Source organism: Sciurus carolinensis, chromosome 3 (genome assembly GCF_902686445.1).
Source record: "Sciurus carolinensis chromosome 3, mSciCar1.2, whole genome shotgun sequence".
NCBI classification, from domain to species: Eukaryota; Metazoa; Chordata; class Mammalia; order Rodentia; family Sciuridae; genus Sciurus; species Sciurus carolinensis.
This window is the reverse complement of record NC_062215.1, coordinates 85,055,613-85,082,838: the sequence shown is the minus strand read 5'-3', so window position 1 is coordinate 85,082,838 and position 27,226 is coordinate 85,055,613. Positions and strand designations below refer to the sequence as shown.

The 27,226-nt window shown below is 38.4% G+C and overlaps 1 protein-coding gene across 5 annotated transcripts in view; it reads left to right on the top strand.

Moving 5' to 3' along the window:
- The window catches only part of Nckap5 (NCK associated protein 5), an 863,608-nt gene extending 837,943 nt beyond the window's left edge, over positions 1-25,665 (top strand). For 4 of the 5 annotated variants that reach the window (XM_047544852.1, XM_047544850.1, XM_047544849.1 and 1 more), the window contains one exon: positions 24,189-25,665. In XM_047544852.1, coding sequence (XP_047400808.1) covers positions 24,189-24,467 — 279 coding nt within the window. In that variant the 3' untranslated portion in view covers positions 24,468-25,665. Of the gene's footprint in view, positions 1-6,629; positions 6,814-24,188 lie in introns of all 5 variants that reach the window. The other variant, XM_047544851.1, reaches the window with a different exon arrangement.
- The last annotated feature ends 1,561 nt before the right edge of the window (positions 25,666-27,226 follow it).

The following is a 27,226-nucleotide window of genomic DNA, read 5'->3' as shown; positions in this document are numbered from 1 at the left end:
ACTACTGATTTACAGCCATTCCATATTATTCCTTATTGCAAATACAATAAGACTGAGACTCAAAAAAGTTAAATGATTCACCAAAAATCATGCAGTAAACATTCACCATCTATACTGTCAATTGTGTCTGCCTTTTGTGCCCTAAAGAATATCCTAAAGACTACAGCAGAGAGTAACCCTTTACTATTTTAAACTTTTTAAATAGTATTATACTATTTTTATTTTTTAGCATAAAAATTCTTTTTTAAGTAGAAAAAGATGAGCAGTTGTCTCTATTTGATGGGGTTCTGGAATGTGTGAATTCCACCCATCTGATTGGTTGACAAAAGAGCTCAATACCACTGAATTACAGCTGGAAGCTGTTTTGTCCTTTGGAATTTATTGTCAGTTCATAAAGACATGGTCTGCAGAACCCATTAGCATGTTCTTGCTAGTGAATGGCTGAGGAATAAGGAGTGAGCTCTCGATATGTGGGGTTTGAAATACAGGCTAATAAAAGGCACGAAATGACAATTTACTCATGAAAGTTTGAAGCCACTGTTCATATTTTCCACATTTTAACAAGGTGACAGAAAACCAAACCTACACAGCTATGATTAATCTATTTTAAAAGAGGGAAAGTGAAAGTTTGATGGGAAGAAAAACGTTTTACCTAACAGCTAATTTGAAAACCAAAAAGACTTTCCTTTTCTCCTGTTGGCTTGGAAACAGCCATTTCTCTGTCTTGATTTTTTTTTTTTTTTTACCTTCCCAAAGGATTTAAACTTTTATTTAAATGAAAAGTCATTTCCCAGTTTTCTACAGTCTGGAAAACAGATCATTTCAAAATGAAAAATGTCATCATATATACAGTTAGCTTCCTTCAGGACATGGGGAGAAAGACAGGACCTTAAACTCACTCACAGAAGTCTCTAGAAAGGTCACAGAGGCTCCCCAGAAAAGAATGATACCACTTTTCTTTCTATTTGTGCTAGTGATCCTGGAGTTAGTTTTATTTCTTGAGAAATAGGTTTTCAGAATAGGAAATATAACCCAATGTGACATCTCCTCAGAGGGTTCAGACTCTTAATTGAAAAGAACAACAAGGATAATTTGAACAATTTATTACAACTATAAAATTTAAATGTATGAAATGTAAAAACATGATGTAAAACTCAAGTAGCATTTCTGGTGCTTGGTCCGAACTTGTCCCCATGCATACAAAGGGCCCATCCTGACAGGTGATCCCAAGGACCAACTCCTCCAAGACTACTGCTCAAGACAGTATTGTTAGAAGCCTGGAACATGAGATCATCAGCCACCTGGGGTCTTTCATGTCTCACCCTGAATTATTCAAGAGTATCCTCACCTGTGGATGGTCAATGCACTCAAAGAGTGGCCGCTTTGGAATTTAGGACTATTTCTCCTTCAGTTTTGATTATTTTTTCTTTCTGTCTAAATTTGTGGCCAGGGAACACAATGATTGAATTATGCTAGTGATCACAGTGAAATGACTATGGAATCAGACTATGGAACTTCCTTGTCCTTGCATAAACTCATTCACTCTGCTGTACTTCTCATGTCTGGGATGGGCATAGGAGAATCTACCTCCACAAGCTGTGGAAGTTGAAAGGAGATGATGTATGTGGATTCCTAGCACAAAACCTTGAACATGACAAGCATCGAACAAACAGTTTTGTAATTATTCCCTCCACACAAGTCAATTAGATTTTAATAAAAATAATATAAAAATTGGAAATTCCAATGGTTTCTCTAGGTGTGAGTTCTTGGTCATAAGGAGGTCTCCATAAAATAGATTAACCAACTTAAATTTATATTCACTACCAAAGAAATAGAAGTCATAAAATGTACCTTCCTGTGGGGTCATGATGGCCTCATTTTTCCATACAAAGCCAGTGTGTTTGATTTTCTCAGGCTATGTCCATGTAAACAAATATTTGCTACTTTAAAATAAATGTATGCACCATCACATTTGTTGCAAATTAATTTCACTGAGTGCTGAGTTGTTTTTTTTTTTTTTTTTTTTAAACAACACAGGATTTATTACCTTGGGTTGGTTGAAGCCAAAATACTCAAATGAAAGTTAACTGCTGGTGTAGGTGATATTCTGAAACACATTTAATCTTCCATAGGAAAGCAAATTTAACAAAGCTAGGAAGAAAGGTATACACCTCTGAAATGAGATGCTTTTAAAGGTTTTTAGAATTAAAAGAAGTGAAAAATAATAGCTCACCTGGGAAGATATAAAATCATGTGGCATGTGAAAGGTTAAAAGTGGCAAATTGGAAATGCAAATATGCATGATGATGACCCAGGTGGAGGTGACAGGAATGGCAGAAAGTATCCTTGTTTCCTGTTTCAAGTATAGGCACAAGTTCATATTTTAAGACCCCAGATATTAAAGTCTTACTTTCTGAATTTAATCCTGCCTTTGTGCCCCAAATGTCATAGTATGAAACCAGTAGAATTAAGACTGGCACATTTCTTCTTGAAAGAGGCAAATCCAGAGGATTTCTTATGAGCTTTCATTGATTTAGGGATTATGGAGCACAAGGTGGCAGCCTTGGCCAGGAATTTAGTAAAGGATAAAAAGATGCTCTAGTATCATAAGGTCACTTCTCCCATAAAGATACTGTGAGCTCTGACTTTTCTAGCCTCCCCAAGTTGTCTTTCCATTGTTGAACCATGTGTCTCCACCGACAGACCTTCCAGGGCAGAGATGCTACTGTTCTGAAGCATTGGGCTCTTTTCTAAGAAAATAACTAATGCCTTTTTCTACTTGAAGAAGAGACATAAGCATGAACTTGACAGCTATGAGTCAACAGCCTTTATCAGAACAGCTTCCTATAGACTGAATGTTTGTGTCCCCCTAGAATATATATGTTGGACCCTAATCCCCAGGTGATGGAATTTGGAGATGGGGCCTTTAGGAAGTGATTAGGTTCTGATGGTGGAGCCCTTATGAATGGGATTAGTGCCCTTTCAAAAGAAAACCTCAGAGGTCATTCATTCCTTCCACCATGTGAAGACATAGTGGGAAGTGGACATCTATGAACCAATAAGGGGTCCCTTACTGGATATAAATCAAAAGTACCTTGACCTTAGACTTCCCAACATTCAGAATGGTAAAAAATAAATTTATATTATTTATAAGCCACACAGTTTATGATATTTTGTTAAAGCAACCAGAACAGACTAAGATAAGGATCATCATGGAGACTGGGGGGATGATGAGTGAACTCTGCCTTCATCCAAATTTTCATCTCAATTTAATTTTCATCACCCAATAATAAAGAACCATTCACATTTACTTCACTTTAAAGAAGTCATTAAAATGAAGGGTTGATACTACACTGTTTGGTATGCCAGATGGCTCCCTAGCTGGCATGAATTTAACTGAGTCTAACTCACTCCCTTGTTTAGATGTCATCTCTAAGCAAGAAAAAGGATGTTAGCCATTTATAGCCACAGCCCACCAGGTGTATTCCCCTAGCATATAGTGGGGAGAAATTCCAACTGGCAGTATCCTGGGTCTAACTCCAGCATTTTCACAATTTCACTAAGTAATTGAATTTGAATTTATTTTCAAAGAGAAGAAAACCTGGAGACTAAAATTTTTAAAGAGTTGTGGGCCAAGAAACATTTGCAAGAAAATGTTGATTACAATCTTCCCACCACTCATGGAGTAAAGCAAACAGAGGGAACAGAGCAGCACATGAGCACAGCCAGTGGGCTAATACATGCATCAAAAGCAACTTCCCATGAAACATTGCATTCCACCGTTTCCTGAGACTCTAAATATAACTTAATTTCCTTTCTGATTGCTTTTCCTTTTCAAATGAAGCATTTTTTTTATTTTACAGAATTAATGTAATCATAATTTCAAATGGCAGAGTTTAACAAAAATTTATATCTTCAAGTATCCCATTTTTAAGTTCAATACAAGACCAAAAAAAAAGAAGGAAGGAAGGGAAGGAGGGAGGGAAGGAGGAAGGAAGGAAGGAAGGAAGGAAGGAAGGAAGGAAGGAAGGAAGGAAGGAAGGAAGGAAAGAGGGAGGGAGGGAGGGAGGGAGGGAAGGAAGGAAGGAAGGAAGGAAGGAAGGAAACCCAAAACCTTGTTTTCTTCCCATTGGCTAAAAAAACAAACAAAAATGTGTACATAATTGCAAAGCCTGTAACTCTAATGTCTTAAAGTGTCTTCTGTTAATGACAAGGGGTATTCCAGCAATTACCTGTACCAGATTCTTAGTGCTTACTGTACCGAAGTGCCAAACCAGAGAGGTTTAGCACGTATCCTCTCACATTTCTGGAGGCTGGATGTCTGCGGGCAGGATGCTAGCAGAGCTGCGCTCCTTCTCCTAGCTTCTGGTGGTTGCTGGCAATCCTTGGTGTTCTTTGGCGTGCCGCTGCTGACTCCAGTCTCTGGTCTGTCATCCCTTGCCTGTCTCACCTCTGTGAGTCTGTGTCTTACCAAGGCATTCTCCCTGGTATATGAGTCTCTTCATGTCATCTTCCTCTGTGTGTCCTGGGCTGTCTCTTGCCCTCTTTCTACAGTGACATCAGTTATATTGCATTGAGGACACACCTACTCTGGTGTGCTTCATCTTAACTTGCATCTTAATTACTTCTCCAAAGAGCCTGTTTCCAAATGAATCACCTTCACAGGTATCAGGGGCTAAGAACTTCAACAAATCTTTGTAGAAGACCCACAAGACTACCCTAAGCCAAAAAGCAGAAGATGGGAAGATAGAGGAATTAATACGACTTTTGACTTTAGCGGGAAGAAAGTAGCTTTGGCCTACTGAATTCTTGGCATGATGTGAATATCATATGCCTTAGGCAAGTGACCACTCCTAGCTGTAATTTGTGGCCAGAAGTAGTTGGTAGGCCAATAACCCTGGACATCACAGAAACATATTTTTCTAGCTTATATATAATTAAAAACAAGCAAACCAAAGACTTCGTCTACAAGCTCTTTAGTCCAATTTGGCACATTGTAAATTTGAAAGTAGTATTTCTACATTCCTTCCAAATACACTAAACATAGGTACCAAGAAACAGTGCCTGAAAAGGGATGTCAGGGATGATTAAAAACAGGGGAAATAAGTGTGTGCCTTCTTACTGGTGACAGTCCACCTTGTTAACTTTGCTCGTGACAGAACTGCCAAAGCAATACCCTGCTTTCCAGTGGGTTTTCAGTGTAAACACATGTTATTGGTTTAATTAGGAAAGTGCTTATACTGTTTGTTCTTATTCTAACACAACTAATTATTTCTTGCTATTCCTCATTTTTCACAGTGTGATATAGGTTTATCATTTTTTATTCCTGTTTCAAGGCTATTTGGACATTTCTTATTATTTAATAGGCATCATTATAGACATTGTGGATAGAGTGAGTTAGAAAAGCAAGTCCTTGCCTTTATGGATTTTATATTTTATATAAACATAATAAACAAGATGTAATATAATCAGCCTCTATATCTGTGGGTTCCACATCTGGAGATTCAACTAACCATGGTACAAAAATTGAAAAAAAATTATGTCTGTATTGAATATGTAGAGACCACTTTTTGGCATTATTCCCAAAAAACACAGTGTAATAACTATTTACATAGCATTCACATTTGTATGAACTGTTGTAAATAATCTGGAAATTATTTAAAGTGTACATGAGATATGTATCAGTTATGGGCAAATACTGCACTATTTTATACAAGGGACTTGAGTATCCATGATTTTGGTATCCACAAGGCAGTCATGGAACCTATTCCTGTGGATACTGAGGAATGACTCTATGATGTCAATTAATGAAGTATATTTGAAAATCAAGCAGAACAAGTAGTTAGGAAATGACTAGGGCACTATTGCAGAGAAAGGGCCTCTGAATGTCTCTCTGAAGAGGGCACATTTGAATGGAGTTTTCAATGAAGTAAAACATTGCAGTGTGACTGTTTGAAAGAGGAGGAAGAGAGTACAGCAAGTACACACCCTTGATGCACCCCTGGAGCATTATGACTGGAGCAGAGTGACAGGGGGAAGGAAACAGATGGAGAAGAATCCAGGAGACAGAGCATTTGAACAAAGGAGTGATATGAGTCAATTAACAGTTTCTAAGGAATGTGGTAGCTTCTGTATGGAGAATAGGCTATTAGGAAGCTAGAGTGAAAGTGAAGCTAGGGTGTCATGATGGTCGCCCAGGTAAGAAATGATAGGAGAAGAAAACCAATGGTGAAGAATGATTGGGTTTAGGTCATATTTTGAAAGTAAAGCAGAGAGAATGTGTTGGTTGTATTGGTCAGGGTCTAGCATTCTATGGGAGTGATTTTAGGTCTTTTTTAATAGAGAGAATTTAATACATGGAATCACTCCAATATTGAAATAGCTGAGACACTAAACCAGATAGTCTTGATTCAGAGATTAACAGAAGCGGGAAACTACAACCTAGCCACTCTAGGATGGGTGACAATGGCAAAAGTGACATTAAAGCCCCAAAGCTGGATCATTCAGTGGGAGCTGAAACCATGGGTGGAAGGGGTTATCTGTCTGGACAGAAAGTAGAAGGGAAACAGCTTCACCAGGAGCATCACAGAATGCACAAATGTCTGTTCTCCCCTCTTCCTGCTGTCCAGGCTTCTCTCATTGCTGCCTATTGGCTGAGCCTCACCAGGAGCCAGAAGCAAAGGGAACCTAGGAAATGTAGCTCCTCTGATGCCAAGGAAAGCAAGGGAGAGGAGAAGAATGACTCCAAGAACAAAGAGGCATTTACCAGAAGACTAGTGGATGTGAGGTGTGCAAGAAAGAGAGGAACCAAAGGTGACTTCAAGTTTCCATGTCCCGACATTAACATATATATCTAATATTAACTGCATAGCCTAAGAGTTATGCCTGCCCTGTTAGCAAAGAGAATGTGTAACTATACATTAACTGATATAGGCCTATTGTATATGTATACATGCACATAAATTCTAAGCAAGGATGTCAGATAATTGTCATCTCAAATGCCAAGGATGATCTTTAGGCAGGGGTTATCTGAATTGCTGTGTTAAAAAGGATTCTAAGACTGTATCCATGTTCAGAAAGATTGATAACCAGCACCTTCTATGGGCATGGGAGAGGGCAATTGCCACACAAGTGCTAGGTATTAGCTGGGTCAACAAAGAAGCAATGACTTTTGCATAGCAGAGGCAGTGTGAGCCGAGGCCCTTACCTAGAGTGCTTCCTGAGGGGTCTCCTGTTTTCCTAAAAATAATGGAGTCTACCATGATTCCTCTGTGGGGAAAAGAAAACAAACAATTAAACTAAAAGTCATGGAAAATAAGTATATTTTCATTCCTTCTCCTCTCCCAGGAGTTTGAAGAGAATCTCTTCTGGTGTCACTTCAGCCCAGTGGATTATTTCCATTCTACTAATGAGGACATGTGTCAACACAATAGATTATTTCCATTCTACTGGTGTGGCGACACACCAGTTCTGTTCCTGTGGACCTTTTTGTTTTTCTGTAGATGAATTCAAGCACTTGCTATCTTAGGACCAGATCTTTGAGCTCTATCATGAGGTCAGAGTGTGTAGTTGTGTTCACCTAAATGTAGTGTGACATCACCCAGTAATTATCACCCCATGTCCTTCTGGTTATTTCTGTGTGCCCTGGAGTCATCTCTGGCTGGTGCTTGGCCCAGTGTTGGCACCATGACTAATATAAATCTGGGGTGTTCTATATCTTGGGCCAGGCTTTATTCCACTGAGGAAATCAGCCAAACAGGCTTTGAGGAGCAAAGTTGAGGATCTCTTTGGAAAGAAGCCTTTAAGACGAAGTCAAATGCTTTTCCATTCAAGTGCCAAATCATGGGTTTTCCTGTCTGTGTCTCCCCCTAAAGTGATTGCTCCCTGCTGCAAACATCCACACTCTGGCAAACTAAGAACCATCGTCCTCATCTCCCCATTTGTCTTTCCCTTGTTTTTACTCTTGTGAGGATTCTTTCATCCCCCCAAAATGGGAACTGGGGAGATTAACTTTAATGCACTGTTGATGCCTCTGGTGCATATTAATTTTTAGTTTAACTAATTCAGATAGCAATTTATGTGGCTATTACCTTAAAATAAAATATTTTATATTTCTTATTTTTTAATCTCCAGTAGAATAACAAGTTATTTTATTATTCAAATAGGGCTCACTTCCTGCTGTTTTCAATACGATTTTTAATAAATATGTAAATTCTAAAATTAATTTACAGCATCCATTGGGAGGCATGATTTTTGAAATGACAAAAATTTGATGGATTGTAAAATTATCCCCCTTAAAATCATCAGTCATAGTGAACAGAATGTACCAACCTCTTATAATTTTACAGCTTTTTCTTCATCTTATCTTCTGTTAGGGATGCTCTTAAAATTGATTATAAAATGGTATATTTCTTAGGCCATAATTTATTCACAGATTAATTAGATTTTTAGTTAATATCCCATCATGTTGTGGGACGGGAGCCAATGGTGTTTTGTAGTGGTTGATAGTTGCAGGAGAAAAGCCTTGATTGCTGTTCCCAAGTGACTGAAGCTACCAGCACTAATCACTAATCACATTCCGACCACATAAAGTGTAAAATCCTTCACTACATCTTTTTCAAGATGGCTCACAGCAAGAGATCTTTATTGCCCCAGACCAACAGACCAAAATGCACTCACACATTCTTGTGATAAGTGATCATTTTTTTTCCTTGCTTAAAATGAAATTTCTGTAGCTATCCTCTGAAAGCATCAAGAGAGGGGTGTGTGAGTGTGTGTGTGTGTGTGTGTGTGTCCATGTCCATGCTTGGCATCCTCAGACTTTGTCTTTATCCTAGTCACTTTCCAATGGGAGCATCCTTTGGATTAGTTTCATGTTTTAAGTAGTCTTCTAGTAGCACCCAACAAGAATATTTAAGGTGAATTTTGTCAGTAACTTCTTTAACACTGATTTAAAGAAGAGTATTTTTCCCAGTCACTTAAGAGAACTGTAGATATACATGGCAAAGAAATCATAGGCACTGAATCCAGCAATGAGAAACACCAGCCCACTCATATTTAACTACATGAAACTCTAGGTTTTCACAGAGCTGAAGAAAAGACAATTTATCCCCCTTCCACCCTCAATCCTGTGTCGGTTCTAATGTGTGAAAAATTACTACCTGTTCTGTGAGTCTGCTTCTGCCATGTAGCATTTCTCTGTGCACCTGAGGAAATAGCCCAGGTCATAGAACCTCCCAGGTGACCAGGGTTTCACTCAGTCCTCCACCCTGGGCATGGACCCCACTGAAGTCACGTCAGGTCTTTCCAAATCTCTCATATGCTTCAAGGATATCCAGCATTCTTCAAAATCACCCCGGTATTTTCAAATCTTCATTCCAGGGCAGTTCCCCATTTCATTTTATTCATAGTAAGGATATTTTGTTTCTGTGTTTTTCCTTCATATAATGCTACTTGGATTTTTTTTAAAGACCCCACTGCCACAGTTCCTCTTCCCATTGCTAAATCCCCAGTTATTTTGTCTTAATGCCTATCTTGCTGTAGCTTTCGGATTATTTCAAGGAGCAAGTTTTATGGCAGCTGAAATGCCCCTTGAAGGTAGCATACTTATCAAATTTTTCTTGAAAATCAAATTGTGTTTTCCCATTTTTTCACCAAGGAAGATGTGGTCTCCAATTTCTAAACACAGGAAACTTAAATGTCCTCCAGGTGATTAGACACTAACTGCCCCTCTGGAAATAAATGAAGATTTTCCACCAGAGAGTGCAGCATCTGTCCTTGGAACTCATTCACTTTCAGAGGCTTTAAAAAGATGTTATAGAGGTTTAAGATAAATTTATAGGAAAAAAGATAACCAGTGAATAAATATAATTACTATCCTTCCTATTCCACTAGTATTTATTGACCACCCCCCCCTCTGCCACGTGCCAGACATATCCTGGGCACAGGGGATACAGATAAATAGGCTCATAGTCCCTATGTGTGAGACTGGGCCGTGGCACATGATGCACATGATAAAGGCCATTGGTGCCATAGTTATGAAGGAAGAACAGGACAGTGGCCATGGCTCCTGGCCAGAAAATGATTCAGAGATTTCCTTCCAACTGAGTCTCAAGAGAGAAAGGGGGGGCCAATCATCCCAAAAGATGGGGAGGACATTTTAGAGAGAGAAAAGTGTAGGAACCAGGGCACAGGGACACTAAATGCCTTTCTGGGCTAAAAATCCAGCCTGTTGCCATCTCAGGGGGCTAAGTAAATAATGTGCTTGATATCCATCTGCATTATACTGGCTATTGTCAAGATGTTTCTGAGAAGTTTCAATTTTATCTGCAACTATCTGGATCATTTGTATCCTGATTACTTTTAAAATTTTTTTTATTTGTTCTAATTAATTATATATGACAGAATGCATTGATGCATTTTGATAAATCATACATAAATGGAGTATAATTTCTTGTTTTTCTTATTGTACGCATTGTAGGATCACACCAGTCACGCAGTCACATATATTTATGAGGTAATAATGTCTGTTTTGAGATTGCTTTTACCCTTGCCCAGTGCTGCCATTGAAACCCTTTGGTTGAGTCTATTAATTCCTGAGTTTGCTGGGGAATAGAGAATTTTCTTTCTCCCCTCCCACTCCTCTATCCCTTTCCATATCCCTTTCCTCTATCTTTAAACCGTCTTTCTGTTTCATTGCTGGGAAGGATCTTGTACATTCTCCTATGATTAGGATCTAAGTCTTTAGCTGCTCACAGACAGTATAAGACTTAAGTGTCAAAACCATAAAAGTATGGACAGATGACTTACCCTGAGAAATCAGCTCCATTCTCCCATGTAACCCCAAAGCACTTAAATTATGGGAAAGTTGCTATTTTAACAATAGTATCTATCTTCTTTGCTTAACCTTGCTTCCATGGGAAAGTTGATCCTTTCTCTCCCTTTGTGCTACTTGGTGAGGAGGAAAAATTTCAGGGAAAAAAGAGGATCCATTACCATCCATTTTAGCTTCGAACCCTGTAAGTCAGAATCCTATTTTTCTAGGTTGTTGAGAAATGTCCTTAACCAGAGCTTCCTTTCCTTTAATTTTCTCTAGTCAAGAGGTTGAAAACATGTTCTGCCTGCCACCATAGAAGCATCACTTTCCCATAATGCTGGGTGAAGGCCTTAGGTGACTGTCCCAAGGTCCCTCCAAGGACACTGCACCAGAGTCCTGGTGAATGGGACCACCGGTCACTCACAAGCACACAAGCTGCTCTGTTTCACTTGGAGCATGCTGCTGCCCATCCCGAGATGAATGTATTGATGCTTTTGCAAACATTTCCCCTCTGTGCAATTTTTTGCTTAAGGCAAGAAAAAGAGACCTTCCCATTATTTATCTTGAGCATTTGATAGGCCTCCTTTGAGAAGGTCATTGTCTGCTACAGCAAAATAATCATAGGATTTCTGGACAAGCTGGCAAGAGAAAAATGATTCATTATTTCAAGAATTATTTTGCTTTCAGCCCCAAAATGGATGAAGGCTTCTAACAATATGTAAGAGAGAGCACGGCTTAACTTATTGTATGAAAGGTTACACTTTAAAGGGAAAAGAAGTTCAAACATTACATTTTTAGCTCCTCTGTAATATAACAAGGGTCAAGGTTCTCCATCAGCTACCCCATGGTCCTCTGGATGGTATTGTGCATCTCCCTTTGCAAGAGGAGACCTGCCTGCCCTCCTTCCTCATCCATGTGTCCTAATGAGATTGGGAGAATTATTATTATTATTTTTAGGTTCCGTTCAAGCAGCAGCCCCTCCCTTTGGTCCCTTTGGAATATCAGAAGGGATAGCATATTTATCCATCTGTAGTGACAGCCTGACCACACAGTGCTGCTTGTGTCACAAAATATCATGCATCTTCACAGCATATGTATTTTACTAATTCAGACAGACTGGGAGGTACCATGCACATCATCATGATATATGACCAAAATGCCATTTATAATATAACCAGTATATCACACCTGGTACCAAAATACTTATTGTGTTGGATTATTTTTGCAATAAAGTTTGTTTGGTCTAAATGTAAGCTCGACACTCTGAAGCAGTTTGCCTGAGGAAGGTATAGAATTTTAAAATGGAAACTGGAGAGGCTGGGTGATCAATATGACCTTGACTACTTACATGCCAAATAACTTATGGAAATAATGTAAAGACCCTGTGAACTCTGTTGCCTGACAGAAGGGTTTTAAATAATATTTTAAGAAAATCAAAAGCAAACATCCCCTGGACCTTCTTTACAGATTAGATCTGAAATGAAAGACCCTGGGTTACACAATTAACTATTGATTTTGTTGATCCATATTTAATTCTCCCAGCAATCGAGTTGTGTTTACACAGCCATGTGGGGCAGACATACTTCACTGGGAGCAAGGCGCCTTTCACTTTTACATTAATTTAAAAATTAAATTGTTCTGTGCATGTGAGACAAAGAATAGTTTATTTTTATGGTTGCAGGTAGCTGACTTAAACCTCATAAACTGGCAGTAAGCCAACTGAAATGGTTCACGAAGAGATTACCCTTGATAATGTAATCCTCAGTTTGCTGAATGAATATACACCAATTTGCTCTTTCCCACAGTTTTGCTTTCCATAGTTTCAGTTACTCATGGCCAATCACAGTCCAAAACTATTAGATGGAAAATTCCAGAATTAAGCAATTCATAAGTTTTACATTGCACACTATTCTGAGAAGTGTGATGAAATCTCTTGCTGTCTTACTCTGTTCTGCCTATGATGTGAATTATCTCTTGGTCCAGTGTACTCACACTGTATAGACTACCCACCTATAAGTCACTTAGCCATCTAAGCTGTCAGATTGTCGATCATGTTATTGAAGTGCTTGTGCTCAATTAATTGAAGTGTAGCCTCACTCTAGGTCACAATACCTACACCATTTGCTTTACTTCATCTCATCTGAAAGGTATTGTCTCATCTTACTGCATTGAGGACAGTGCAGTAAGATATTTTGAGAGAGATAACACATTCACATAATTTTTGTTACAGTATTTTATGATAATTGTTCTGTTTTGGTATTGTTAACTTCTTACTGTACCTAATTTATAAATTAAATTTTATCACAGGTGAATGTATAGGAAAATTACAGTATATATAGAATTCAGTCAATCTGTTGTTTTAGGCATCTGCTAGGGGCCTTGGAACTTATCTATCACAGATAAGATACTATTGTATTTCAGCTGGCAGAGAGACTAAAAAGCATCTGCATGCTAGCTGGTACTAGAATTTTGAATTCAGGCAACCATAATTTAATCTTCTTACAGTTTAATTTCTTGATTTGATACACCCAATATTATTTGTAGTTTTATCACTTGAATAGTCAATCTTGTTGCTGCCTCTAAGAATGTCATCAGTGTGATGTTTATAATCTCACTTAGAAACACTAAGACACGTCACCAAGTTTCCCCTGCCTGAAGGGGATAGATAGGATCCTGACTTAAGCAAATTGCCTAGACTGACTGAGGGCAGATGAGACAATTTTTGCTGGCTTCAGGAAGTATTCAGAGAAAGGGCCTATCCAATGTGTGCATTAACATGTTTTTTCTCTTTTCAGTAATATTTTGCCCCTGAGGAGCTTGTTATATTAGCTATCACTCCTAGATTTCCAGAAAGTGATTATAGCTAGGGCCTCACCCAAGTGCTGGTTGAGCCCACCTGGAGGGACAGGGGAAGGCCCCAGATGTCCTAGAGAAGAACTGCCCAAACCAAGGACCAAGGACCCAACCCAAGCACCATATGGGTTCACATCTTTCCAGTACGATATACATTAAGAGACTTCCTGGTTCTTGAGGCTAATCCAAGAGACCTGCCACTGCTAGTGTGTCCAGGGTCAGGAAAGCAGCCATTATCAAATATCAGGTGAAAGTCTGAATCTTACTGTGTCCTGTCATCATGGACAGATATTGAAGAACACATGGCCAAGTGTATGAATTCTAGAAGGAAAATGATGTGAAAACAGGTCTAGCTGGCATTTTTGAGCTTCTAAGATGTTCAAGACACAGTATCAGAGGAAGACAGCAGAATAAAATCCAGAGCATGGCTTCAGGAAAGTTGAATTTAGTTGAGAAGAAGAGCATTGATAGAAAAAGAGTCTGTACAGTACAGGAGATATGAACTCAACACCAAATGAGTAACTTGACCATTTGGGTAAGAAATTCATAGAGAGAAAGGTACCTGTGAATGAACTATTATCATAGAAGCAGAGCCAGTGCATAACTAAAAAGGATGAAGCTATAATATCTGGTTAATATTGACAATATTAGGAAATTAGAAAAAAGAGAAGAAATTCCAATTTTTACATGTTAAAATTAGGAAGTAACTAGGCCTAGAAAGGTTTAGAAAATCAAGTTACAAATAGTAGTTACCCTATGGAAAATAGCTACCTGAATATTACAGAGTAAAGATCCAAAGAAGCTTGAGCAAGTTTCAGGAATTATTTTGAAAATAGGATTGGAGATGGACACATAACTTTGTGTTTGATGGGATATTTGTGTTGCCCAATATCAGACCAAATAGCTGACTACATAGACTATTCTTGTAACTCACTAAGGTAATTTTCAGGGCACACCTTGTGATTGTTTTATGTGCAATTAAAATTGAAGAATCCTTGTACATTTCATGTAATAACTTTGCCTTATAATCTCTAACTTGATAGTCATTAAAATTCTGATCCAGAGTTGAAATGGTGATTGCCACTGTCATATTGTGGTAGAGCAAGGGATGGAATCCAGAATGGAGGCATATCCCATTGGCACTCTCCCAACTACCATGTCTCTTCATCTATCAGTCCTAGTACCATTCTGGGTAATGACAAGGGCATCTTAAAATTAGTGCATAAACTAGAATGCAGCAATTCTAAATTTAATGTTTCTGAGTCTTTAGAACAATTCCCTCCAAGGAATCTTCTGTTTGGATCAAGGATCAATAAGTTGGTGTCAATTCTGAGCCGCCCCTGCTCTCAGAATATAATTCATCAAAGAATTTTATCCAGAGGAAAAACAGCTCTTGAACTGAATTGCAGTACATGAATTGCAGTAGGAGAAGGACAGTTCATGAAAGAGGAAAGCCAACATCTTGAACATCCACTGAAGTCATTGTGTACCTGGATGAACCTTACTTAGTTCACAGTCCCATTCAATTCCATAACTGTTGTAAAATCCCTAATAGATTGGGTGCTGTGATATAATATGGCTCCTAGGTGGTCTACCAAATTCTTTTGGAAATAACTCCCAGTTTTCCAGTTATTTACTGGTGAATGAATAGCATAGAATGTATTGCCTTGCTTTGGCACTCAGCATGCCCCATAAAACAAACATAGTACTTTGAGATGTAATTTTTTGATGTCCACTGTTTAGATGATATTGGAGATTTTCCTCTGGACGAACTGCCATCAAAAAAAAAAATAGTGTAACTTTTTTTTACATTCTCTGATTCAAGAAAAAGTGTTATTTTCTTTTCTTGTAAGAATAGTCAAATATTTATCTGCACAAAATGAAAATACAGTTATATGGTATTAGAATACACATATGTTCCCTTGCTGTATTTTTCTCTAACAAAGTTTGTGGACTTTTTATGTTAAAAGCTAAGGAAGCATGGCCCAGTTTGATGCACAGAGAAATGTCATATTAAAGACATAAAATGATGGAAAGAATAATCAAGGGTAAAAAACGTTTAATCAATCTTTGAAGTCAGACAAGAAGCATATTTATTTATTTTTATTCATAATGGTGCCTTTAAATTGAAGACAGAAAGCTTGATGTCCTCATTCTCTTCAGGTGGAATCATTAAAAAATTTAAAAGTACCCAGTTCAGGACTTGCTCAATTTTCATTCCTAAACAAATTTTCAGTTATTATTACTGTAATAGAAAAATAAAAAGGAATCTGACAACACAGAGTAGCTTCCCCTTTGTTAAGCCATTTACACAAGCTGATATAGTGAGCTGGCTTGTTTGCCCAATTCCAGGTCACCATAAAATTGGCCAATTATCATCAAATCTGTTGCATTGCTAAGGTGATAGACCTATATTTTAAATTAGATTTATGGATCTGTCCATAAATCTAAAAAAAATCTAAAAGTCTGAAAAAAAGAAATCCAAGTTTTAAAATGGGCATTTCAAGAGATAGCAGTCATGTCAGAATTTGCAGAAATTACGAATGTCCTTTTATGTTCATATAACAATTTTACCTTAATTTATCTTATGCCTATCTTCTCAAATGTCTCTCTCTCTCTTTCTTTCTCTCTCTCTCTCTCTCTCTCTCTCTCTCTCTCTCTCTCTCTCTCTCTCTCTCTGCCATAAGCAAATTTTCTGATTTTCTTTGTGCTTCCTTTTTCTCTCCCCACTGAGGGACATGACCCCACATCCTCTCCCATTTTCCACAAGTGGAAACATTTCTCATCTCTTTGATAAACTGGCTTCTCTTTACTTTGGTCCGTTTGATCTGGTTACATTTTTCTCCTTTCTACAAGGTGTACTTTTTTCTAGCAATCCTAAGGTTCCTACTGATCTTTCTGCTTTCTTTCTTTCTTCTATTTTTTTTTTTTTTTTTTTTTTTTTCAGAAAGTAAACTCATTTTTCCCCTCTGGGTTCAGGGGTTCTGACAGAAGTCATTGAAAGCCATTAATCATGGTGAAGGACAGCAGTATAGTTCATATAGTCATAAAAGCACATCTCAACTGAAAATTACTTTCACCTACTATAACCAGTTTGTCCTGGAGATACCAAAGAATCGCTAAGATCCCAGTAAGGCAGCAGAGTGCCCCCACGTGCCAAATCACATCTCACTGCATGCAAGTGGGAGGAAAGACTTGTTCTCTATTACAGTGCATCACATTAATTTTTCAGAAGGGCAAGTGAAGAGTAATGTGTCCAGTTGAGGTAATAGGAGGAACTGAACACCAAGAGAAAGTAATTATCAAGTTGGAATTTGACCAGGTTAACAGGGTTAACACCACAACCCTTGAGAAAAGTGTAGAAGGCTCCCCAGTGCTCACCAAAGGTCATTCTATTTTCATGTCTCATCCAGAAAGTAGCTCTGCCAGGAGTGCAGTAAGAAGTGGCATTAGGGAAGAGATTAACTAGTGCCTCTGAGAAAAGAGAAATGATTTCAGCAGCATCTTTTCCCCTTGGGGTTGGCCTGCCCCCAGCAAATGTCACTTAATGTACACTTTGAGCTGTGCATAATTTTTGACTAAAAGACCCTAGATTAAAACACTTCCTCCATATCCCCACAGCAAAAGCAAAACACAAAACTCTGTCCCAAATCTATCTTCCTAATGCCCAAGATTTGCTCATGAGAAAAGTGCTGGAGTAAATCATTCCTTCAACTTCGACTCAAAGCCCTAGATTAGACAGTCTCCTCTGGTGAATCTGCTTCCAAAAGGAAGCTCTCTGTCTTCCACATCTGTTGAATCATCTCCCTCCTATGTTTATTGTCCATGGAGCAGCTTCTCTGCTCAATCATAATCACTACAGTATCCAAATTTTCCTACATCTTCTTGGTCCTAATGTATATATGACTATTTGATTAAAATGCACAGTGTACCTAATGAGAGATGTTGGGTGGTGGTAGGGGACAATGTGGTGACAATGTGGTAGCTCCCTGGGATAACACACCAAACTTGGTATGTCTGGGTCCCTCCATTCACTCTTCTTAGCTTGGGGGCTGGGGAGATTTACAAGTTTAATTAACAAGTTTAGGAAGGGAACCGGCGATGCAAACCCACCTCTGAATCTTCCCAGCCATGAGAATCATGGATAACTCTCAGAAGCACACATTCTGTTTCTGCTCCTTTGTGCTGTAGATTTTATACCCTTATTCTCTAGCTCAGGGCTGCTAGCTGCTAAGTTTGTCTATTTCTTGCCACCAGTGTTAGGAAACCCACTTCTTTGCAGATAGAAACTTTTTCCTTCAGTTGAATATTTCTCAGTAATAAAGCTGGTATTTTAGCCTCCTGTCAATGTTTCTCATTTAGTTTTCAAATCACTGAGATCTAAGGTGGGGAAAAGGGATGTTAGGGTTTATTATTGTGCCACCTCAAATTCCAATAATAGATGCACAGAGGACACCCAATTAAGAATATTTTAGAGTCACAGAGCTTTACAGAGTGGGAAGATTCAGAAAAAAAAAAAAAAAAGAAAAGAAAAGAAAAAGAAAAAAGAACCTTTAATGTAAAGAAACCAAGAGTCAGAAGGGTTACACAGCTAATTAGCACAGTGCTGGGAATTGCACACTAGTTTCCAAATACCTGTTATAATCTATAATGATTAAGATCCCAAGTTCTGTGGTCAGGATGCTTCTGCTCAAATCCTGACTCCTTAACATATTAGCTGTGTGTATATGGACAGTGTTTAGAATTCTCTATCGATATTTTCCCATTTGTCTAATGGCGATGACATAGCACTGTCTCATGCTGCTATAAGGATTAAATGAGATAATTCATGCACTACATTCACCCCAGTACTTCAAAATATGACTCTTTCCTATCATGCTTTCTGAAAATGATTGACATTAAATCTTCATAGCAATAGAAAATTAAGAAATCATGTTAAGATCCTGTTTGCATTTGTTTGGACCAAGAAATATAGTCATTGTGTTAGTGCCCAACTGAAAGATGATGGTGGATTTGAACTTTCCTAGATTTGAATCTCTTCCTGACATTTAATGGTAGAAATACTAACCAGTATTTTCATGATATAATCAACAAATGGAAAGTTATTTGAAATAATGAAGAGTAGCCTTCATAATTGATTGAACTATTTCATAAATTTGCTTTCATTTCTCCCTTATGGGAACAGGGATTTCTGACTGCATACATGTATCTCTTTGAAGCTGACACCATCATTATGAATGTGTGTGTGTGTGTGTGTGTGTGTGTGTGTGTGTGTGTGTGAAGCCAGTTTATTGATTGAGTTTGTCATCATCTTATATATTCTCTACATCTTCCATATGGCAAGGCTCTTAGCCCCACCTAATAGACTGTTCCTGCTGTTAGCATATTGCTCAAGGTAGAATCTCTGTTCCATGATTATTGTTGGCTGGGAAAAAATATGGTATCCATTCCTATGCAAAAAGTCAGGTAACTAAGTTTCCAGGTCTTATTTCATGTGAACTTGAATTTGTGTGAATCAGATTCCATAAATATCCTATGTTAAAGTATAGCTGATTCCGGCCTCCTTCACCATCCAGACTGATGTAAGAGCATAGTGAGATCATAGATGGGAAAGTGGTTGGGAAATAAAAGGTATTTATCACCCACATACTGGGCTGATACTTCTCTGAGTCTGTCAGTCTCTTACAGTGGGCATGTCTCTTTATTTATGTCTTTATAGTAAGTTTGTCCATTACAGAATCTGAAAGGGTAAAAGATAGGCTGTCTTGCTGTACACTGATACTGAAGTAGACTGCAGAGTTGCATACAGAGGCAATAGGAGCACATTAGATAACAATTTCTTGGAGTGCCCTCCCTCTTCCTTACTGTATATCTTAATGCCATATAGCCTTCAAAAACTTTACAAGATCACCCTCTTCCATGAAACCTTCTCTGAGAATCAAATCCACAAGATTATTTGCACAAAGCTGATCACAGAGTAAATCGGATTGAATGTTTCACAATAAGGAATTAAATTAGTAAAAGTATAATTCTCAAGAGATTTCTGGAGAAATGTCACTATCTCTTGCTTAAATTATCACTAATAATTTCATAGTTATACTAAAGACAGGAAAATATTGTAAGAATATGCAAGACTATTTATTTTATTCTTGAAAATATATTCTTATCTTGCCTGTTTAGCCCTGTTTTTGTACCAAAGTGCAAAAAAAAAAAAAAAAAAAAAAAAAATTCCTATCCAAAAGTCATTCATACAACTGTTGCCACCTATAGGTGACAAATGTAGTACATTAATTTTATTGTGATTCTGATGAAGTACAATATGTGAATAAGAGGGTACTGTTTTATGGAGCCCACATAGTGCTTGTCAAACACTAATCTTCATTGGTTTTCTTATTATTGTTGTTCTGTAATTCTTATTTTAGATGCTCCCCTTAGAGATACTATTGATATATTCATTAGGTACTTTTCCAAGATAAAGGTTAAGAGGTTGGGCTCAGCCAGCAGACTGTCTGGATCCAAGTCCAAACTCCACTAGGTACTGCCACAAGACCTTAAGCAAGTTACTTAACTCTCTCAAGCCTCAGCATCAAATGGAAATGCTGATGGCACCCACCCCCGCCCATAGAAATGATGTGAGAATGAAAAGGGATCATCCCTGCAAATGTGCTTAGCAAAGTGTCTGTATTCAAATCTATTCAATTAAATGGTAACATTACCAAGATTAGTTGCCAAAAACACCTTCTTATGTAGTTGCTGCAAACTGAAGTGTGCTACTTTGTTACCATTTACCAGAGAAATCATAAAGGTAGTACTGTTTGACCTCAATCCCTCTTTATATTTATTTATTTATTTATTTATTTATTTATTTATTTATTTATTTATTTAACCTTTTGCTATGCTGGAGATTGAACCCAGGACCTACTGCACACTAGGCAAGTGCTCTCCCTTTTAGCCATCTCTCAGCCCCTGTAATCCCTGTTAACATTTAAATTTAAATATAAAGTGACTTCAGAAGTTTAAAAATACTTGACATCTGACAAGACAATGTTGAGGCTGGTTCAATCTGCTTCTACACGGAGGCAGAGAAATAAGGAGCTTTAGTGGTATTACTCTTTGCTGGCAGGATCACTGGAGAAGCCTAAGCTAGCACTGGAGACTTCTGATGCTAAAGGAAGTTTCCATTGAAAAGCTACTGACAAATTAACATTGGACTAGCTAGGCCTTTATGAACAAAGCAAGGGTAGGGGTGGGAAATAGGATATTATTTTTTAAAAATTCCTCAGTACAGAAACAATTTAAAGATCACAATTTCACATGCATACTGGGTTTTTTGTTTTTTCCAGGGGTACTAGAGATTGAGCCAAGACATACCTTACTACAGAGATACATCCCAGTCCTTTGAATTTTTTATTTTGAGATAGGGTCTTACTAATTTGCTTAGGCCTCACTAATTTGCTGAGACTGATCTCGAACTTGTGATCCTCCTGCCTCAGCCTCCCAGATTATAGGCCTAAGTCATGTGCCCAACCATACTACGTTTTTTGCTGTTTTGTTTTAATATGAACAGATAGTTAAAAATCAGGGAATTTTTTTATGTATCTACATAACAAAATTTTATGTGGCCATAAATAAAAAATTATATTATTTTCAGGAAAATGGACAGAAATTAAGAGCATAATGGAAAGCAAATGGAAATTAAGAGCATTATGTAAAGCAAAATAAGCTAGACTCAGAAAGTCAAGGGTTGTGTGTTTTTTCTTTCATGTGGAAGGTAGACAAAAAAAGGGGGGGTTGTGGGGGGATTTCATGAAAGAAGTCCTAAGGTATGTACCAGTATCACTTTGCGAGCTTGTTAAAAACAGTTTGCAGGGTCTGGGAGTTTCAGATGCAGTAGATCTGGGTGGGGACCAAAAACCTCCATTTTTAACAAGTTCCTGGGATGCTGCTTCTGCTGCTAATCTGAGAACCACACAGAGAACCACTGTTTAAAGTAAGAATCCTTTCTTACAGTTATGGAGCAACTTCTTTGTCAGGGTCTTAGATTTCTCAAAGACTTCTTACTACTGAAATACAGGTGTATCTTATCACCATTTACACTTAAAGAAAGATGCATGCAGGCACTCAAACAGGGACTGAAAAGACCAAGCACACACTGGAACTCAGGTCTGTCTGCCTACAGGGCCTTAACTATTCCCTCTAGGACACAATTTCATTCAGCTGTGTATCCTCAGCACTAAAACCTTCCATCTGCCTTGTGGTAACTTCTCTAGCATTTGTTTAATGAATTTGAGATGCCAATGGACCAGAAAAAGCCAAGAAAAATGATTGTGGTTCTTGAACAAGGAAAAGGATTAAGACATTGGGTAGGGAGAAAATTTCATTGAATGTTCCTTATTTACATAAATGTATATGCACATTTACACTTTGGAAAAGGTAGGTAAGCATTTACTCTCTCCAAAGCATTTTCTAATTTCCATGTATTTTTAAAATTGTGTTGTATAATTCTTTGCAAAAAATGCTCTAAAAAAATCACACTGCACAAAAAGGGGCTCTTGTATGGAGTTATTTCTCATTATGGAATCACTTTTCTGTAATCAGCTAGGAATCTGTTGCTCAGCCCTCCTATGGTTTCAAGGTAGCCATTTGAGGTTGAAAATTAGCTCCATGAGTAATACTCCTGCCTGATAATAGTATAATGAAATAAGCTGTAGTTCCAGGATGGTTTTCAAATATTCCAATAGAATTACACCATTTCCCATAGTAGAGAAGCTCTGCCTGAACCTGCTTTCGGGACACCAAAACCATCTACTTCCATCTCACTTTTTTTCTTTCTGTTAAATATTTAGTATGTGAGATTTCATAGGCTTTGACTCTATTTGCCCCCATCAAAACTCAATTTCTTCATTGCATCTTTGTAAATCCAATATAACCATATATGGCATAGGGTATAGTGAGAAGCAGAACTGCCTATGTCAGAGATGGTCCCACAAGTTATTAAAAGATCTGAGTAACAAAAATGAAAACTGGGGCTACACAAGCCCAATAGTTTGTCCTTTCATAATGCTATGGTATAGTGGAAAGAAAAAGAGTAAGTAAGGTAACCAAATTCAAATTCAAATTCTGTTCTCTGTCACTTGTTGGGCAACCTTGAGCAAGTAACTCTTTCACTTTGAGCCTTGTTTTACTCATCTTCAAAATTGTCCAAGAGGTATAGGGTTATAATTAGAAGGAATAAGTTCTGCTATTCAAGTGCACAGAGTGAAAATAGTTAACAACCTTGTGTTTTCCAAACAATTAGAGGAGAGGATTGAATGCTTTAACCTCAAAGAAATGATTTGTGTTTGACATGATGAATATGCTAAACAGACTGATTTGATCATTATACATCCTACATATATGTGTGTGTGTGTATATATACATATATATCACATATATGCAACCTATACATATTATCATTATTATGTGCCAATTAAAAGTAAAATAAAACTTAAAATTAAATACATGGATCAAAAATTTAAGTAAAATGAGATGTTTAACTTGTAGGTTTGTGAAAAGGCTGATAGAGAAAACCTTTTATCTTTTACCTAGGGGATACTTAATAAATGATAGCTGTTGTCATCTCTAAGCCCCTTCCCTGCTTCTTCCTTATGTTTGATGGAATTTTTGCCTGAGAGAGGAAAATAAGATGAGAAATGTTTTAGAGGTGTTAAGACCTCCATTCTTATTAATTTTTGCTTCTGTGCTTCCTTTGATCTTAGCAGCCACTTGAGCAACTGAACATCCTCATGTTTATAGGGCTTACCTCCATGATTACTGAGTGTGACTGCAGTGTTTTATAAAGTCCTAGAGGGCATTAATAACATCCTATCAATAGCCCAGTATAAATTGGTATTGCTAGGATCTTCTGGATGGGAGGGTTACTAAACCACAGACTTGTTACTCTGCATTTTACACCCTTGGGTCTTCTGCAATGTATAACCAAAGACCTGGAGATCTCTTCCTCATATCTTTAATCCCATAAGGGGACAAATGGCAAACAGAACAATACTTCTGACAAGTTAATATGTACTTAAATTTTATGACAATTAAAGGGATTTATGCTTTTTTTTTTTTTTTGCAAATTACTGTAACTTCTGGCTGAAACTCAATCCCTATCATATTCAGAAAAAGTACAACTAACACTTAGCAAGAAAATAGAGGAGTGTGAAACTTTGATTAAGAAAAATAAGGCACTTTACCTGAACAAATTTCAAATGGATCCATTTAAAATGAAATTAAGTGACATTTAAGTGGTTTGCAAATTGGGACCTATTTATCTCAGTAAAATGATTAAAGTCTTGATTTATCCCTAAAATTAGCTTTATTATTACACTTAATTATGCTGGGAGATTGTTAAAGACTTGTAGGCTCTCTCTATCCCTTTAAACTGCACTTTATGCAGCCAATAATTGAATATTGGACAGGATAACTTGATTTTCCAAAGAAATATGTTTCTAATATTTTCCTCTTTTTATTGCAGAAATTGAAAGAAGTTGAAGAAACAAAAGAAGATTCTGAGAATAGATTATCTAAAATTTCCCTGGAGTCATTCAATAAATTTAACAGCAATACCATGATTTTATTAGAAAAAGAGAACTCTCTGAACAAGGTTGAAGGACAAAAAGAAGAAAAAGAAAAAAATGAAGAGGTATCTTTAAGTAGCTCAGATAGGCCTGGGGTAGACAATTTGGAATCTTTGAGTGATTCTTTATATGATAGCTTCTCTTCTTGTGCAAGTCAAGGTTCAAATGATGTATAAAGCATTTTCCCCCTTTAGTGACAGCTGGGAATAGTGCACTTAAGGAAACAGGGTGGGGGTGGGAGATACAGAGATGATAACCATAAACTATTGCAACTCCAGAGTCTACCTTGTCACATTCACAGCAGACAACCCAGCAGAGCTTATTTCTCTGGCAGGGCAATAAAGAACAACTCCATTTATTGTGTTTCAAGAGAATTAAAAGTAAACACGATACAGAATTCTTAATTTTGCACTTTTTTTTCAAATAGTTGTACAGAAGTTGTAAATTTTTGGAAGAGAAATTATATTTGTAGGAGAAAAAAAATGATAGCAATAAATGGAATCAGTGCCATGCTCTTGAATTGATGTACTAAGTCTTAGAAGTTCATGATAATATATATTTTTTTTAAATTCCGACTGAAGATTTTGTGAAGTTCATTGTTCTAGTCCTCAAATTATTTGTGGGTACACTCCATAAACCTAAAACAGGGCCTTTGGAAAAACCAGAAGGATCATGGTAATCTCTATCTCATGATATCATTTTGATAGAAATTTTAATTCTACCATCATTTCCAAAGTATTGCCAGAGAGACTCACGTTGTAGGAATAAGTGTAATTCTGCCTTTCCTGAAAAATAGTGTGAACACAGATTGGAAGTGTAATGCTGAATCCAGTAGCAACCTAACCCTAATTCCAATAGCAGGTTTCCCCTCCGACCATTCCCTTACAACCTCTTCTACTCAGTGCTTCTCTATGATTCTGAGTAGTATTGTTGATTTTATTTTCTTGCTCTTTTTATTAAAATCTGAGTACTCTAGAAATGAAATTAAATTCCTATTCGCCATGTTCACTTTTTAAAGCATAAAGTGGTTGGTGCTATAAAAATTTCTTACTTTTAATATTCTTTTTTTTTCTACAAAGACTGTTTATATGTAAGGATAAATTCTATTTTAAAGGTTATGTGTATTTTTTCTAGATGTGAACTATTTATAATGGCTTTTGTACAGGAGCTTGTAAACTAGGATAATAGAAATATTTTAGGATCTATATGGTTACTTTAGCACATTTGTTTCTTTAAAGAATATTGTATGATCAGTGTTATTTTGTTAATTTGTGCAATTTGTTATGTTTGAATTTTGTTACCTTTAATGAAAATTATGTAAAGTGTCCTTGTCTTTCAGACTTTTAAAAATCCCTCTGTTTCATTTCTGAATAAAATTCCTATCACAACTGCACACTCTGAAAGCTGAAAAGAACTTGTTCAGGGTCCTCTGACCCACTCAGTTATTTCAATCCTAACATGCGCTCCACGGGTGGATTCCCCGAAGGAATAAATAAACTGACCCTTTTGCTCCCATGATAGTAATTCAGCCAATTTTAAGATCAGAGTCTGCAGACAAGCGAGTAATGGTCAAAACGTTCTAGTCTCCCGGAGGGGTTAACCAACTAAAAATGAAAGGAAGAGGGGGGCAAAGGGAGAGAAGGGGCCTGAGGCAGATATGGAACGATCTCTGCAGAAGAATTACAAGAAAGTCATTTATGCCCATTTCCAGACCCGCTCTGCTGGCAGGATGGAGAAATAAATGATCTGCATCCCAGCCTGAGAGCTTCCCCCGAGAGGCAGAGGGAAGAGAAGAGGGGCAAAGCTTCAGAGGCTATCTCAACCGAAATGGATACTCCCTAGGGATTTGGGATAAAGGGGTGGGAATCAGCGGATTGGGGGCGGGGGCACCAGGAGCTGAGGGCAGGCAAGCGGGCTCCGGCACCACCTGCTGCAAAGCTCTGCAAGGAAGGCGAAAATAGCACCGTGGCGTCCCGGGAATACACAAGGTGGGTCGTTTGGCATTGACTGAAAGAAAAATGGCTGGGACACGGGCGGGGAACCGGAGGTCAAGTCCTGGGTAGAGGTGGTGTCCTACGGACTATATACTAATAATTCGTGGATTTGCGGAGCAGAATGAAGCTGCCCGGCCTTCTGGAGGGAGAGAATGGAGGAGAGCAATCCTCTTCTCCACTCTTGTTTGCTTTCTGGTGGTATGGGGCTCAGTGGTTGTCCCCGGGGCAGCCTTTCCCTGGACCAGGGAACGCGGGCAGTGTTAAGGCATCCTCTGGCTGTGCGCGAAGGTGGGCAGAGAGAGTGAGGCTGGGGCAAAGGCGCCTGTTACCGCAGGGTCCCTACTACACTCCCACCCATACAGCGGAAGACGAACGGTAATGACAAGCAAGGAGGAGCTTCTCCAAGAATGGCAAGCGAGACTGAACGAGACACACCGGGGAGGCTGTAGGTCTGCAACTTTGCCTTACGCACTAGGATACCCACCTCCCCAGCCGCTGCCAAGTCGCTGGGCCGCAGGTAACATCAGTCCTCTGGTTTATTCTGCCAGACCCAGTTGGTGGCTTACTGGATATCACTCGGGGGAGCATAGGACGCGGGAGATCCAGCCCAGGACACAGTCTTCTAACCCCCACCCCATAAGTACCATAGTCCGCGGTGCGCAGGTCCCCGCGGCACCTGCTGCTCTAGCCCAAAGGCGCTAGACTGGGAAAGTCTCGCCGCTCCCCCAACCTCCAGTCTCCCAGCCTTCCCAAATCCTAGGCTACCCCTTCCCAGGAACGTGCGGAGGCGGGAGAATAGGACGACAGGAAGGGGGTGGGGACATAGACTGTCCCAGCCTTCCCCTCCCGCCACCCCCACCCCAACTCGGCAGCCGTCACGTGGTGCCTGGAGTGGGTGGGTGGGGGGAGAAAAGGCGAGACTTTTTTGGGTGCTCCGGATC